The 17,265-nt window shown below is 43.6% G+C and overlaps 1 protein-coding gene across 3 annotated transcripts in view; it reads left to right on the plus strand.

Moving 5' to 3' along the window:
* LOC134956784 (uncharacterized) overlaps window positions 1–17,265 on the plus strand; it is a 206,088-nt gene that overhangs the window by 150,883 nt on the left and 37,940 nt on the right. For all 3 annotated transcript variants that reach the window (XM_063938737.1, XM_063938738.1, XM_063938736.1), the window contains 4 exons: window positions 305–364; window positions 6,468–6,518; window positions 11,283–11,348; window positions 16,434–16,481. In XM_063938737.1, coding sequence (XP_063794807.1) covers window positions 305–364; window positions 6,468–6,518; window positions 11,283–11,348; window positions 16,434–16,481 — 225 coding nt within the window. The remainder of the gene's footprint in view (window positions 1–304; window positions 365–6,467; window positions 6,519–11,282; window positions 11,349–16,433; window positions 16,482–17,265) is intronic.

Below are 17,265 nucleotides of genomic sequence, written 5' to 3' on the forward strand. Positions count from 1 at the left end.
TTTGGACATTAATAATATTTACTTTTATACAAGCAATAGTCATTTAATGAAAAGCTCTGTACTTCTTCCTATAACTTGCAATAGCAACATAATTTATCACGGACAAAATCACACTGGCACTTTAAGATGAAGTTTTTATTCCATTTGTAAGTGTGCATATGTGTGTGTATGTGTATGTGTATATATACTATATATATATATATATATATATATATATATATATATCCTTTTGAATATTAATGTAACCAACAACAAGCTCTACTTAAGCATTTTTAGTTATTCTTATTCTTCCTTTTTATTACAGGGTAACGCTTTCAGTTACCAGAAGTTTTTAGAGTTGTATGAAGAGCTGAAAAAAGTTGCTGTAAGTAAATGTTTCTGCATGAAAACCTATTAATATGAAGAATACTATAACTCGTACATGTTTGAATACAGGGATTTATTTTGATGGATGAATCAGGGTTACTGTAGGGCAGTGCTTAAAGTGGTCTTAGAGAGGTGGTGGAACTCACCCTCCCTCCCCCCGGCGCCCATGCAATAAAGGTATTGCGCGCGCCTACGGCGCGCGTCCAAAAAAGGGGTGTGGTCTACAAAGAAAGGGGCGTGGTCACACAATAGTAATAATGCCCACAGTAATAGCACCCGTAATACACATAATGCCCACAGTAGTAGCACCCCGTAATACGCAATGCCCACAGCAGTAGCGCCCCTTTTACAATGCCCACAGTAGTAGTGCTCCTTATGCAATGTCCACTATACTGGTAGTGCCCACAGTGGTAGTGCCCCTTATATAGAGCCCATAGTAGTGGTGCCCCTTATGCAATGCCCCCAGTAGTAGTGCCCCTTATGTCCCCAGGAGTGATTCCCCTTGTGAAGTGCCCCCTTTACAATGCCCTCATTAGTAGTGCCCCCATTAGTAATACCCTTAATGGTAATGCCCCTGTGTAGTATTGCCCTCAGTAGTAATGTCGCCTGTAGTAATGCCCCTGTAGTTTAGCCCCATGTAGTTTGCTCCAAGTAGTAATGCCCCCAGTAGTTATGCCTCCCAGTAGTTTAGCCCCATGTAGTTTGCCCCCAGTAGTAATGCCCCTGTAGTTATGCCCCCAGTAGTAATGCGCCCCTGTAGTTATGCCCCCAGTAGTAATGCGCCCCTGTAGTTTAGCCCCATGTAGTTTGACCCCAGTAGTTTGCCCCAAGTAGTAATGCCCCCAGTAGCTTGCCCCCTTGTAGTTTAGCCCCATGTAGTTTGCCCCCAGCAGGTTGACCCAAGTAGTAATGCCCCCAGTAGTTTAAGCCCCTTGTAGTTTAGTCCCCCCGTAGTAGTCACACATGTTTAAAAAAAAAAACACCATACTTACCAAGCCCCACTCCCGCGTCCGACCGCTGTGATGCTCATGGCATCCGGCTCCCCAGCACTATGAGAGAGACGTCATGACGTCTCTCTCATAGCGGGCATTGACAGATCCGGGAGCTGAAAGCAGGAGCTCAGTAGTGAGCTCCTGCCTGCCGGCTTCCGTTGTGCAGGGAGAGCAGGACGCCACTGATAACATGATCTCAGTGGGCGCCCAGCATCTCCCTGCGGCACCGGCACACATCGGGTGAGGTGAGGCGGAACTGCATTCCGTCTCCAAGTGGAACTGACCGAACGCAGTTCCGTCCTGTTCCAGCTCACTTTAACCCAAAACAAATATTAGGAAACTCTTATGGTGGGTATACACGGTACGATGTGTACCCACCGATGCATCGGGCGCTCCTCGGGCTGACATATTAGGTGGCCATAGACACGGAGCGATCCAGTGCATGACTGCCAGCTATGCCGCTCCCACCCCCACTCAACATAGTGCTGCATGGGATCGGCAGCTGTTTTCTCTGATCTTTTGAACATGCAGTAAGATCAAGGGAAGCGATGGACGACCCCATGAGAGCGCGCCATGCACAATATCATGTATATATGCGAACGGTTGGTCGTCCAACCGATCGGGAATGCCCCGATCATTGGACAAATTGTTCCGTGTGTGCACGTTTACTGTAAGTACATTTCATTCATTACTACAAAGTAGTACCCCTACAAAGTAGTCAGCTAGCAAGGCGCACAGCAAGCATTGCAAAACCGAGAATAAGGGTAGACCCCCTGCATAAGCGCACCGCTGCCATTTTTTCCTTCGCAGTGGCTGTGTGTGACGTCATGCAGCTGCCCAGAAAATGGTCCGGACCACTCCCCAAAATGCTGTGTTGCTGCCCCCTTGCTGCCCGCCACTGTCGATCATTGTGCAATCGTATCCTTACGGGATGTGATCGCACTCTGAAAGTTCGTGGCCGTTGCGCATGCGCAGAAGTTCAAAAATCATCTGTTTGAGATTTCTGGATTTCTGCGTCACTTGTTGCATGAGGGCCATAAACATTTATTATTTATCATAGACTTCATTACATAGGCAGTTTGAGACTTAGGTATATTATATAAATAAATAAAATAAAATATTACAGTGCTATTGCATGGGTTGTTTTTTAAATTACATTATAGATTGATTCTCGTCCTACCTCCAAGTCCACAGTGTCCGCGTGCCTGGGTACACAGTAAGGGCGGCTCTTCTGCTGCCTGTAGACTGTAAATGCAGATCTGTGTGATGACAGCCTCTAACAGGCCGGCGGAACAGGGTTTGGAGGAGGCAGGGCGGGCTAATTCATTCCCACCAGTGCCGTCCACCCACCACCACATCATTGATACACGTGACATGGGTGTCCACGGTATCAATGGGAGGTGTATAGTGAAGCCCATGCCCGAAGCTAGCGAGAGGCGGAGACGAGAGGGGTCACTCAGCGCGGACAGTGTGCGTGAGTGAGACTGACAGGCAGGATGTTATGGGCGGGCAGTGGAGGCAGGGCAGCAGCAGTAGTTTGGCTGTAGTGTGAGGCGAGGCCGATTACTCAGTACTTAGGCTGCCTGTGTATAGTTAAGTTGGGCAGGCGGAGGCGGAACTGGTTCCGCCTCCAATTAGAACTGCCGGAACTCAGTTCCGCCCCGTTCCGGCCCACTTTAACCCCTGTAGGGACATTTTATCACTTCATCATGCACTAGACATTCCCCAAAGAGATGCAGCAATTTTCAACAAACATATTGTCCCAATTTGCCTAGTGGTAATGTTAGGAATACGGCTTCAGGGTGATCTATATCTGGCAACAGACAGGTCAGTCACTAATAGGTGCCGACCATACTATATCCATCAGTGCTGACAGGCAAATAATGTTTGAGATTCCCAACACATAGGACAGTACTCACTTAAATGACATGTAAAATATTTGTCATTTACTGTAAAACATACTGTGCCTTATATGAATAAATAAGGCTGAAATGGCCCGTGCAATATACTGGAATACAAAAAAGGATCAGACCATATGAGACAGTAGAGCAGCTGTAAGCAATGCCAGCACCAATGTCCAGGGTACCTGTGCATTGTACTTATATCACATCAGGTATGTGAATAGGATGCATATTATGTCGCAGAGAATGCTATTCTATAGCTATGCAATAATAAGTTTCAAAGGATGTTAACTCTGAATTTGTAATCTATTTGCAATAATGTGATTGCCCTCAATATTATGCAGCCAGAACAATCAGGCCTCTAAAAACACAGTTTAGAAAATCATAGAAATATTATGTGTAAGACTCTAAGTCACAGTGTACTTTTGCATTTTGTGGACTACAGTATAATGGAGGATATATAAGGTATTTGCGACTGATAGGTGCTGATTATATTTCTGCTACCAGTGGCATATCTATAATGGGGACAGTGTATGCAGTGCTCATGGGCCCTGGGTCTGGGGGGCCCACACTGCACACTCTGCATCCATTTCTTTTATATCCAACTTTCTGGAGTCCCACATCGGCAGCGGCAGATCTGAACAAATCACTGGGAAAATGGCATGACGGCCATTTTCCCTGCATTTTGTGTATGTGCAATAGGAAAATTGGGATACCGGATGGAGACTGCACACAGGCTCCCTCCTCCCTTAATGTGTCCATACCTGCTAGTAAGAGGGATAGATTCAGAAAGTTGTGTTGCCAGGAATTGCAATGGATGTACAATAGGAATTCTCTATACCCAGAAGGGTTGAATGAATCAATTAAGCTTAATAATATTATTTTAAGTAAGATGATTCATTCAGTTCAGAACAGAGTTTGTATTTACAATATTGTATAATATATGTTATTATGCAATTATAAAATTTATATTGGTAATGAGAAGATCAATAGAAGCCTTAATTCAGAATATCTTATTGCTATTTAAAAAATTATTTCCAACACCTAATAATATTCCACTGTACATGAATCATAAATATGTTATAAATCTTCCTAAAAGTCTAAATTATCTGTTCTCTTCTAAGTATCTTACAGAACTATAACTACAGTATGTTGCAGTTGCAACTTGTAATGAGATTCATGAACAAACATTTTACATAGAATATGAAGAGAGAATATGGTTAATAAGCTCATATTAGTGGCTAAGGAAACATTGGTATGACAGATATGTTTTATTGGTATGATTCTTTTGTCTCCAAGTTATAGAATGAGAAGCACTTAGGGATGCCCATCTACCACCATTGATGGTTTTTACTAACAATAGGAGAGGTACACATATTGTGATGGAGGATCTATTGTGGCATGTGTATGCCATGGCCTGAACAAGCATGGCACCCAACCATAAATGGCTGCTTTGACATAATGCATGAACGGTTTAGACCTCGATGGACAACCCTAACAAAGCTCCATGTCACAGGATGCGATTAATTTGCTGGCTGTTGGGATCCCGGCGGTCTGGATACCGACACCAAAATCCTGACAGCAGACAATGCCACCAGTCCAAATCCTGGAGCAACAGGACTATTCCCACTCATGGGTGTCCATGGCAGCCATAGAGTGGGAATAGATCCTGTGGAAAATGCACAGAGTCACCAGCTCGTAAGGAGACCCTTTGCGCTCGGCCCGCTGCCAGCATTCTCGTGGGTGGGATGCCGCTGTCCAGATATTGACAGTCAGCATCGCATCCGCTGGTACTGAATCCCATGTTACATCATCAGAGGATTTACCTGGAAGAACTGTGTCTGCCATTCCATGGGGTAACAGAGTATAATGTGTAATAATCAAAGGAGCATAAAATGACAAGAAAACACTAGGATTTCCTCTATGTTATTTATTTCTGAATACATAAATACCGTATGAAGATTTAGATAAGAAATTTGGGTCTACTTTGGTTTACACACATATATGTAAATAATATTTCATTAAAATGAGTATAAGACAATTTAGTTATATAAGGTTTCAACTTCTAAGGAAGTTATGAGATCCCCATAATGAAACACGCCAATTGGTTTCACAGATGCCTATAGATATGTCATTTTACTGACTGTTTGATGTACCTGATTGCTTGCCAGTTTATCTACAGATACAGAGGACATATATACTCTTATGCTGGATGATGAATTCATCACAATTGACTCAAAGTTCATTGAGGATTACTTCTCAGTTTTTGGGTCTGTGGAATTAGTTATACTGTAACTAAAGGAAAACCTGATATTCCATCTTATACAGTCTGGTCTTTACAGTCATCAACATATCTTGTTCTTATCAGAGGCAGATATTACCTATGGGCCGCAGGACTGCAGCTCCCATAGTAAAATCTGCCATATCTCACTAAGTGTCAGTGAGACAGATGCAGTCCGTGACTGCACAGACTTCTCTGTGACTGACAGTGACTTCAGATTGTGAGTTCTACCTGTCAGTCACAGACACTACAGGCAGCCCCAGGGGGAGGTGTTTTCTTCCTCTGGGACTGCTAAATTGGGCGCTATAAGCAGAGAGCGAGCTTGCAGTTGGAAGCCACTCCCTGCCTTTCATACAGCCCTATCTGACTTCTGTGGGCTGCAGCCAATGCTGTCCATAGAAAATGGGCTTTTGTGCATGTGCAGGTGCACCATGGCCTGTGTGTATGCGCAGGTTCCGGTGCTTGCTAGATCCATTGCGCAGGTGCCAGGACCTGGCTGCCTGTCTCCTCTCAGTGCACTGGGGTATTGGCAGCCCACCTACTAATAGTAAGTAGGGGCTGCCGCTGGTTGTATCTATTTATTACATTTGTGTACTGAGAACATAAAATTTATGAAATGTGAAATAAATTGTGGTTATTTTGTATAATTAGTCCACATATGCCTTGATTCTTTTTTCCATATTTTAAAAGTGTTTTCTATTTCATGTGTAAACAAAGACCATTATTTTATCAGAATGCTGTACAGCTACATATTTATACTGAAATAATGGGAAAGAATGGTTCCAGGATGCTGCATATATTGCTGAGTTACTGAATGTTACATTATTGAGCAGCATTTTCAGAAGTAAGACAGAGATGTAAAGTAATAAAATATGTAATGATATTTATTGTGAAATATGTTACTTATCATTTCTAATAAATTCACAGGGATGTGCTGGTTGTGATGTAAATGTTCTTCTGGGTACAGATCTGGATTTGGTAAGTTTACTGTTCATATAAAAAATACACATGCACAATAATCGTATAATAATACAAGTATGTAAAGGTCTGTATACAACTCCCCTGTGTGTTTAGCTGAAGGGGTTGAAATCCTATTACTGGCTTGGTCACTAAATATTGGCCAAATATGGGGCCTGATTCAGGTATGTTAGCAAAGCAAAAAAGCACACAACTGGGCAAAACTATGTTGAACTGCAGGTGGGTCAGATGTAACATGTGCAGAGAGATTTAGATTTGGATGGGGTGAGTTCAATGTGGTATATGTATGCCATGGCCTGAACAAGCATTGCATCCAACCATTAATGGCTGCTTTGACATAATGAATCAATGGTTTAGACCTCGATGGACAACCCTAAGAAAGCTCCATGTCACAGGATGCATTTAATTTGCTGGCTGTTGGGATCCCGGTGGTCCGGATACAGATGCCGAAATCCCCACAGCAGACAATGCCACCAGTTGGAATCCCTGTGCAACAGGACTATTCCCACTCATGGGTGTCCATGGCAGCCATAGAGTGGGAATAGATCCTGTGGCAAATGCACCAGGTTTGTTAGCAAAGCAAAAAAGCACACAACTGGGCAAAACCATGTTGCCCTGCAGGTGGGGCAGATGTAACATGTGCTGAGAGATTTAGATTTGGATGGGGTGAGTTCAAACTGAAATCTAAATTGCAGTGTAAAAATAAAGCTGTCTAACAGGGATCCGGTAAGGATCCCAGCGTCTGGATCCCAGCTGTCGAAATACCAATGCTGGAATCCCGACACTGATCAGAATGCCGAGGCCGGCATCAGAAATAGGATCCAAATGCCAACGATGGCAGCCGGGATCCTGATTGAGTTACTGCTGTGCTGATGGAGAAGTAAGTCCCCCGGGGGAAGGGGTGTTAGGTTTAGACTGCAGGGAGGAGTTCTAGGGTTAAGTACCCCAAATGATGGTTAGGGTTAGGCTGTGGGGGGGGGGGGGTAGGTTTAGGCTGCAGTAAAGGAGGGTTAGGGGGTAAGAGGGTAAGGAGTAGCATGCTTCCTGACCCCTGTCAGGTTTCTAAACAGCGGGATGCCACGGTCGGTACTCTGACCACCTGCATCCCACTCGCTGGCATTTCAGCCGCAACCCGTCTAACATTTGTGGGCTACATTCAAAAGCAGCCAGTATTTACCCTGCATAGAAAACATGTAAATGTATTTCCCCCTTTGCATTGCAAAATGGTTTGTTCCAGATACAAACTTACATACTGTTTCTGCCTTGCTTCCAAATCAGAATCAGACGCTATATGCACGCTATGAACTATTTAATCCAATTATTCACCTGTCCTACTAAACATTCTACACAGGAAATCCCCCTTCACCTAAGATTCTGCACTTGCCCCTGAGATGTATTGCTTATAAATGACAGATTATGCTGTTATTCATCACCAGCTGCTTCCCATCTCCTATTTAGTCATTTGTAATATGTTATGTTATTTTAAAATGGAGATCAACTGAATTTTTAAATAAAATATTGTAACGTTCAAATACAGAAATTCTAGTTCTAGCTAGAAAAGTACTGCTAGTGTTTAGGACTATTCATGTTAATTATATAATACATTTTAAATATTGACTTGGACTTAGATAAGAATAGCAGCAATATACACAGAACGTTTTCATGTTTACAGATGTAGTAGAATGTGTTGCACCATGGTACTGAGGGCCTCATGCAGAGTTTGAAACAGATGCAGCTAAAGTTTATAAGTTTCAACCGTAACCAAACACTTGAAGGGGTGTAGAGGGTTTTTCTTGTTTGGTTGCATGCAGGCTAAATGCTGCCAGCTTTAGCATATAGCACCTATATACAGGATAATTCTGTTCCTACACTGCAGTGATTCTTTCTGCACATTATAAATGCCCCCTCCCTGCAGTGCAGCATGGTTTTCCCAAGGTGCAAAATGACACATTATATTTGGATTTATTATTAAATTATTGGATTATATTTATCACAAACACCCATTTACTTGTGATATATGCAAATTTCTATCACCCCTTTATTGTATCTTGGGGGAGGGGAAGTGTGAGGATGGAGGACGCAGCAGGTATTGTTCCACTATTTTAACTGGTACAAGCAGTCCCATTGGTTTCTATAGGGACTGATATATTGCAAGAAGCAACCAGGGCTTGACCCTAGTAGCTAACAACATTTTCAGATGTTAGTACCCCATAGTAGCCTGAGCAGTAGTTACTCTCCCCACTGACAAATGACATACTGTACCTTAAATTGGGAGATAGAAATGAGGAACTTGCTGGTATGATGAAGCTGCGCCTGCCCAAAAAGGGGGCGTGGCCTATAGGAAAAAACTTTGTGGGAGTACTGCAATCACGAGCCACAACCCCCGTATTTTGTCACTGTTGGCATGCCCCCTCTCCATCAGTCTCCCATAAATAGATGCCGTGCACCATAAAACTTTCACCAGCCCTATGCTAGAGCAAGTCAGCTTCTCTATATGCAACGTCTATCAGCAACATGTCCACACTACATTACGTCAGCGTCTGATTAGCTAACCCCTTGCAACTACACAGGAATGCCCAACACATATCTAACACATTTGTTGGCACATGTGCATGACTGTATACTGCAACTCTGTACGAACACCATCACGGTGCATGCATGCGCTGCGCAACTCAGATGGAAGTGCAGATGAAAAACATTGCACAAGAAATAAATAAAACACATCAGCCCCCACAGGAAAAAGCACACACATTGGCCCCCACAGAAAACAGTAAAACAAATTGGCTCCCACAGGGAGGGGGGATGTAATATAGCTCTTGGTATCGCAATTTGTTTCAAATTTCCACTGCTGTTTGAAAGGCCAAATGACACCTAGGGGTTTTATAATTCTTGGCTGTAACATCTATATATTCATTTATTTATTTATTAACATTTATGTAGTGCTACCATATTCCATTGCACTTCCTTTCAAAGTCTGGCAGGGGCAGATTGGGAACCGAAATTGGCCCTGGAAAAATCTGTAGAAGTGTCCTGACATAGGCAGCACCAGAGGTATACGTGTAACCATGGCGGCAGCACCACCCCTCCCTCGCATGTCAACAAACAAAACTCCACATGCACACTGATCCTTGTGGCCAATCCATCCCAGTTTGGAAGGCTCTCTTATCTTATTTAGAGAATGTTACTAAATTCCATTAAAAATATTCATTCATGCTTTCTGAATGTAAGAGATATTAGCACATCCACATTACAATAATAATGCAGGATAGGATTGTAGTGATTTACTTACAGCTAGAGATACATCAGGCGGAAGCAGTTTCTCCAACTAATTACTATAGCTTGTACATTGTAGTAATTCAGTAACCAGCAAAATAGTTTAAAGTAAATAAAACGAGTGCATTTAGTTTTATGGCACAACTCTAACTGATATACACCCACATTTCATGTAATCTGACAAAAACATAATGCCCAGGTTTTATACAAATGCTTTTATTGATAATGTAATAACGATGTATGAACACAATTGCACAGATTATAATAGAACCCATTCCGCCATAAATTAGAATGATTTTACCACTAAGCCAGACTTTATTGTGCTAAATATCCCACTAAGTACATGAACTTTGAATTGGGCATCATTTCAGTCATTTTTGTGGACATCTTAATTTCATATACTAAAGAGAAGATGCATCTAATACTCAGAGTATACTCAGACATAGTGAGTGGTATTTATGAAGCTACAAGGATGAGGGCATATAGCGAGCCGGATAGAGCATTTTGTGCTTCCTGGGGAACATACACAATGTTACAGCTTTTTACAGACACACTGAGATATTTCAGTAATATTTAGCGGTTACAGAATGTACCACTTGGAGAGGGTGTTCCCACTGTAGTTTGCAGTTATCTGAAAAGCCTAATTATCCTTTTAAAAAGACATGGGGGGGTCATTCCGACCCGATCGCAGCATGCTTTCGTTCACACAGCTGCAACCGGGTCACTACTGCACATGCGTGGGGGCCGTAATGCGCAATCGCAGTTGCCCTGCAACGACGACAAAGGGAAAGAAGAAAGCGATCGCAGCGGCGATCGCTTGAAGATTGACTGGCGGTCGGTGTTCCTGGTCGGCAACACAGCTTTCAGAGCTGTTTCCAGGGAGTAATAAGAAAAACGCAGGCTTTTTTAAGAAACGCAGGCGTGTCCAGGGCGGGTGTTTGACGTCAGAGCCAGGACCGAACAGGCTGAAAACGTTGCAGGTGGTAAGTATGTTTAGACCTACTTAGAAACTGCACAAATTGTTTCCCCATAGCAGGGCTGCACAAGCAAACGCAGCCTTGCTATGAGAAAAACCCACCCCATAGGCGGGGTATAGTTGATCGCACGGGCTGCAAAAAGCAGCTTTGTGCGATCAACTCGGAATGAGGGCCATTATCTCTCCATCTTATGTAGATGAACCATGTTTATTTTATATTAATGGTGTAATCCAATGACCACAGACAAGCAGTAAGCCCGCTGTACCATGGTGCAATATTTCTGAATGGTGATGCTGATGTTCCCATCTGGATATTTTAGCTTTAAAGAGTAATTTTTACATGGCCTGTACTGGGGAAAACATTCTGAAGACATGCATTGCTATAATAATTGAAGCTACCGCTTATCAGGATGACTAAGGAAGCCATGATATGTTCTGTTATTTGACAAAAGGGTATCAAAAATACATTTTAATACAAATAATTAAAAATAATAAATATTTTAATGTTATTATAGGAAAATCTAACAAAAGATATACAGCCGACTGCGGAGGAACTAATAGCTGCAGTAAATCAATTATCAGTAAGTTATTTTTACTATTGTTTTGATTGTTTGTTTTTCTCCATCATGTAAATATAGACATAACATTACATACTGTAAACTGAATTTCACTGCAAACTTTCACAATCATGTTGATGTTATAATACCTGTAGTGTTTGACTCATAGCATTATTGTGATGCATAATAAATTAGTTAAGGGTTTGTACACATTTTGGTAAAAAAAAAACCTAAAAAGTTATATTCAATAAGTGTCGTAAGCTGCAGTTTCCGACAGATTCAATGCCGGGCCATTTTTTCCGACAAGTCTGGAATTCACGACTTGTCGGAAACCATGTGGATTGTCGCATTAGTCACGGATCCAGGTGTTCCGCGGCCAAATCTGACAGGTTTTGGCCCCGGTTCCGACAATGTCAATCTGACATTTTTTGAAGTCGGATTTACATTGTCGGAACCGGGGATGTGAGATGGGGGAGTGGAGACAGGTCATGAGGGTGACGGGACCATGTGAGGAGAAGAGCGGGGACTGAGGCATGGACGGGTGCCGGGGACCGTGAGAGGAGCAGGGATGGATTGAGTGGGGACGGGTGCCAGGGACCGGGAGAGGAGAGCAGTGGGGATGTATTGAGCATGGATGGGTACTGGGGACCGGGAGAGGAGAGGAGCGGGGACGGGGTATGAGCACCGTCTGCCTCCCCAGCATCCTCAGGTTTTCGGGAGTGGCCAAATCTGACAGTTGGATTTGGCCTCTCATTGAATACTAACCTGTTGGGTCCTTTCCATCAGAAAGGACCCAACAGGTATTGAATATACTCTTTATTAATTGTAATAGACAAATCCTGTCACTTTGCACAGAAATTACTTTTCCATCATATTTGGAGACATTAGCTCTGCACTAAAAGCCCACATGAAAGCTTCCTCGCAGCGTGTAGTGTGGTCAGATGGATGCTGATACCTACTTCTTATTATCAAGGTAAAAATGAGGCAGAAATAAAATCTAACTTGTCACAAAACACAGAACAACAAATTATCATCAAAGTGTGAGTACAGATACTATTGCCCTTATTTATCAATGAGTGATACATTTCACTGTGAGTGATAAATTGTACCAGCCAACCAGCTCCTAACTGTCCTTTTTTAAACACAGCCTGTGACATGGAAGTTAGGAGCTGATGATTGGCTGTTGCAATTTATCACTCACAGTGAAATGTATCACTCATTGATAAATAAGGATATATGTCTAAAGGGCCCCATACACTAGAACGATAATGCCTGATTTCATCCGATTTCGACCTTTCGGATTGATAAACCGGATGGAAAGTGGAATATCGGATGTGTTTTACATCTGATTCGATGCGTGCTCCCGTGAGCATCGGATCGGAGCCCCTAGGTAGTTAGTGCTGCACTCATGATTTATCGGATCCCACCGGCATGGCTGGGATCGCATAAGATACATCGTATGCAAAAGGACCACATAGAATGTATCCTATGCGTCCCTGCCGCCCGGGAGGCTGCCAGGCGGTTCAAGGGAAATCGTATGCGACATAAGGGTCCGACATGTCGCTGTAGTGTATGGGGCCTTTTAGATTGTGTACTGGATTATTAGACTCATAAAATTTTTCAGATTCTTTAAGAAGGTGCTTTACAGTAAAGCCTAAGAGTGGGATGTACTAAAAAAATGCGGTAATATCCCCGTTTTGGGGGGTTTTACCGCATTTTCAAATGTACTATCACCCGACTGCTGCGTTTTCGCCGATGAGGGTATCGCCATCTCTGGATGGCGATACCATATAGAAGCCTCTGAGCTTCTTTTCGACAGCTGCTGCAACCCACCACAGACATTGACATCCCGCCACAGATGCTGAACCCCCTCTCCACCAGCATACCTTCCTCCAGGAAGCCTGAACCTGGAAGGTAATCTCCTCCTCCTCCTTCCGGCAGGGGAGCAGGTGAAGAGCCCGGGGAGGTGAAGGAGACCGCCTCACAGGTATCGCGGTGGTCCTCTGTCACCACATTATGATATTGATCGCATATGTTAGTACTTACCAATCAACATCGCAGTGATTTCTTGATATGGACTCTATAGCCAAGTTTTCCTACAAGAGAGCGCATTCCCAGCTCATACCACCAAGTCATACTAAGTATATAGTACAAGGTACAAATAAAATGTTTTGTTTTTTAAACAAAGCAGCTTTATTTCTAACTCTACGCTATAATCCTGAATTACAGTAATGCTATTGTGCTGTTAGTTCATTAGTAATTGCATTTAGTTAACATGGTCTACCTTGAGATTAATATGTTTTCCCCAATTATTGTCTGTGATAAAGGGGGTAATTCTAAATTGATCATAGCTGTGCTAAATTTAGCACAGCTACGATCAGGCATTCAGACATGCAGAAGGACGCCGAGCACAGGGCTAGTCTGCCCCACATGTCAGTGCCGCGCCCCCCCCCACCGCAGAAATGCAAAAGCATCGCACAGTGGCGACGCTTTCGCATCTCAGGAATTACTCCTGGCCAGCATAGCTCCTGCGGCTGGCCGGGAGAACTTCTTCACTGCCCTGGGTCGCAGCGGCTGCGTGTGACGTCACGCAGCTGCCGCGGGCCCTCCCTCCAGCGGTCTGGCCACCCCTGCGTTGGCTGGACCACGCCCCTTAAATGGTGGCTTAAAGCCGCCATACAGCTCCTCCCACCCAGCAACCACCTCTGCCTCAGAGGCGATCGCTAGTCAACGATGACCTTCGGTCGTCTGGCATGCTCCGGCGCCGGTGCATGCGCAGTACCGACCCCACCGCTGCGCTGCGATAAACTGCAGCGAGCGATCAGGTCAGAATGACCACCAATGTCTCTGCATGCCTGGCTGCAGATGTGTACTACTTACAGAAAATCTCCATTCAGAACCTGCTCCCAATTCTATAAGTGCAAGATTTACTCAAGTTTCTAAACATGAAAAGCGGAGGTGGTTTCCATAGCAAGCAATCAGATTTTAACTACAGTATCATTTCTTTTATTGTGTTCTAGAACATGCTAGACATAATCTGATTGGCTGCTATGGGCAACACCACCACTTGTGTGATTTAGAAGCATTAGTAACCCTACCTTTCACTTTCAGAAAAGCATGTAGATAAAGCATAAACATTGCTGCAAGTAGAACCTTGGGTCCTGCTTTCTTATTCTCACAGAATTGATGTCATCATACTAACATTACTTCAGTGGTTTTAAATTTAATTTACACAGATTCAGTCCCTCTCTGAGACTTTGCAAAGGAAAACTAACTTTTTCTTTATGCAGAGCAAACACTGCATGTACACACATACTAGCCCAGGCTTGTGTATTACCATGCACTGTAGAGTTGGAATACACTGCCCTCCTTTCCCCATAACTCTAAATCAGATTGTGCATTTTACAATTTACCTGCTGCTAAACAAAATCTTTTTTCCAGGAGCAAATTTTGCACCAAGTATCTGGATTTGCCCTTAACTTGAAATCAGACCAAAAATATACAGCTCCTATACATCAAGTTACACCATACCTCCGAACATTGGGAGGAAAGGAGGAGGGATGCTTTGGTGCGGTGATGGCACGATCGGCCCAAAAAGGGGCATGGTCTATAGGGAAGGGGTGTGGCTTTGTGGGAGTGCCATGATCACAAGCCATGCCCCTGTTTTACGTCACTATGGGGGCATGGCCAGCTCTCTATGAGCTGCTGGCATGCCCCCTCTCCCTCCGTCTCTAGTGAATAGGCTAGGCAGAGCAGCGAGTGCAGGAGCCTCCCAACTGCCACCCCCCACCGCGGGACACTGTGGCCCATGGGTAGGGCAGCAAGACAGTCCTAAAATGGTACTGTACCGCGAAAATCGGGACAGTTGGGAGGTATGCTTACACTGCATGGTACCAGTATGTACACTACAGAGCATTCAGTGATCTAGAACCTGACCTAGGAATTCCTAACTATGGATGTTATTGCTAAACCTTCCCCTGACGGCAATGAGAGCATTAAGGGAGGTACTCACGGAGCGACCCGAGCTTCTGACTAGATTGCTTAGATTTTAAGCATGATCTCTCCGGGTGTACCCCCCACAGCTAGAACGATGTGCGGTCCCGCGCGACGCTATCACCGGTGCTAGATTGGCCAACATGCAGGCTCAATCTAGCAAGTCACTAATTTCCCCCACTGGGTGAAATGAGCGTCCCCTCCACACTCAGCACACCTCTCTCCCCACATCTGCCCGTGAATACGGGCCTTTAGATCAAACAATCTTATCTTACACAACATGTAAACTTCATGTACCCAGTGATACAATAACTATAGCATGCAGGGCAGATATAACCAACACATTACATTCCCTTAAAACACTCAATTTTAAAATAAAGAGGCTCTTATTATAGTAAATGCAATTAGAAACATTTAGGAAATATATCTGGTCACTATGGTTAGAAGTATCTCTGGTTCTTAACCACTTGCCTGCATTGGTCTCATCAGATGCAAACATGCCTGCAAATGCTCTATCTGACTTGGTCGCTCAGGATGCGACCAGTCAGATAAAGAGTGTTAGCAGCAGCAGGGTAGGAAAACTTCCCTCCGCTGCTGCTGTCAGAGGGACTGGAAGGTCCCTCTGCCTCCACGCACTCTCGCCTACTGATTGCTGTGCTGCCTGCTGAATGGTCAGCACAGTAGGATCCCCCCTCCAGTGGCTGCAGACAATGGCAGCCGCTGGGGAGTGTAAATTAACCCTCCCAAGCCACCCCCAGACTTCCCCCGTATACCTGGAGGCTGTCAAAATGAAAGCCGCGATGGTCGCGATGTTCCCGATGTTTCGATGGTCGCAGTGTTCCCGATCAATTTGGGATAAGGTTAAATTCATGTTCTTCACCTAATTCACTCATATAAAAACCCCGACAATTTCGGAGCGGTTTTTGGCGAAATAAATCGTCAGTTAAGTGGTTAAAAGAATTCATGTAAAACACAATTTGCAGAAGCATGTCTATGCAGTTAACCTGCATTTTGTAGTGTAGGAAATATATATGTTTTATTTTATATTAAACCTTTTACACTTCGTTTAGGATTTTGCCTTTGTGCTGAATGTTTTGTCATTTTCATATGTTCTAGGGCAATTTACAACTTTCAAAAGAAATTCGAAAAACTCTTTGCACAGTGGTAAGATCATATTTTCATTGTAGCAATACTATTCTCACTGTGAACACAATTACAGGCTTTATTTATTAACTTATTTATTTATTTTATACATTAATGGTCAACATTCACATTAGTAATAGGATCAATGGTGTTCTGTGTCTGGGAATTGTTTTTCCCTAGTACTGTTGCCCACCCCTGGCAGAGGTCAGATTATGACTGCATAAGGTCTTAGGCACTAGAGTAATTTAGGGCCCCCTACTCCTCTCTCTCTCTCTCTCTCTCTCTCTCTCCTTCTTTCTCTCTCTATATATATATATATATATTAGAGATGAGCGGGTTCTGTTTTACTCGGATTTACCCGAATCTCCTTATTGGCTATCGGACGTCATGGGTTTTGGTTAGCCAGTAAGAAAAATCCAGAAAATAAGAAATGGCGATAATTCTGGCGTAAAGAACTGAGTGAATCTGAACCCGCTCATCTCTAATTAATATATATATATATATATACACAGTCCCGGAGATGCGGCACTCTGGTTCACTTAGCAAACAAAAGGCGGGCGTGGATTCCCAGTTTGAATCAATGTTTCAATATTTATTTATATTGTCATCAGGATACAGATAGAACAAATAAAGACATACCTTTATACAAGACCATCACCACGTGAATGCCGGCGTCGAGAGCGGGACCGCTCACCCGCCCCTTTGCCGCGCTGAAAACGGACGTCATAGACCTGCGTCTAGTGAGTCCCAGTGTAGTCACCATGGCAACAAGAATAAGCCTAGAGACACAGGGCGCACTATAAGT

The sequence above is a fragment of the Pseudophryne corroboree genome, chromosome 9 (genome assembly GCF_028390025.1).
Source record: "Pseudophryne corroboree isolate aPseCor3 chromosome 9, aPseCor3.hap2, whole genome shotgun sequence".
In the NCBI taxonomy this organism is placed as follows: domain Eukaryota; kingdom Metazoa; phylum Chordata; class Amphibia; order Anura; family Myobatrachidae; genus Pseudophryne; species Pseudophryne corroboree.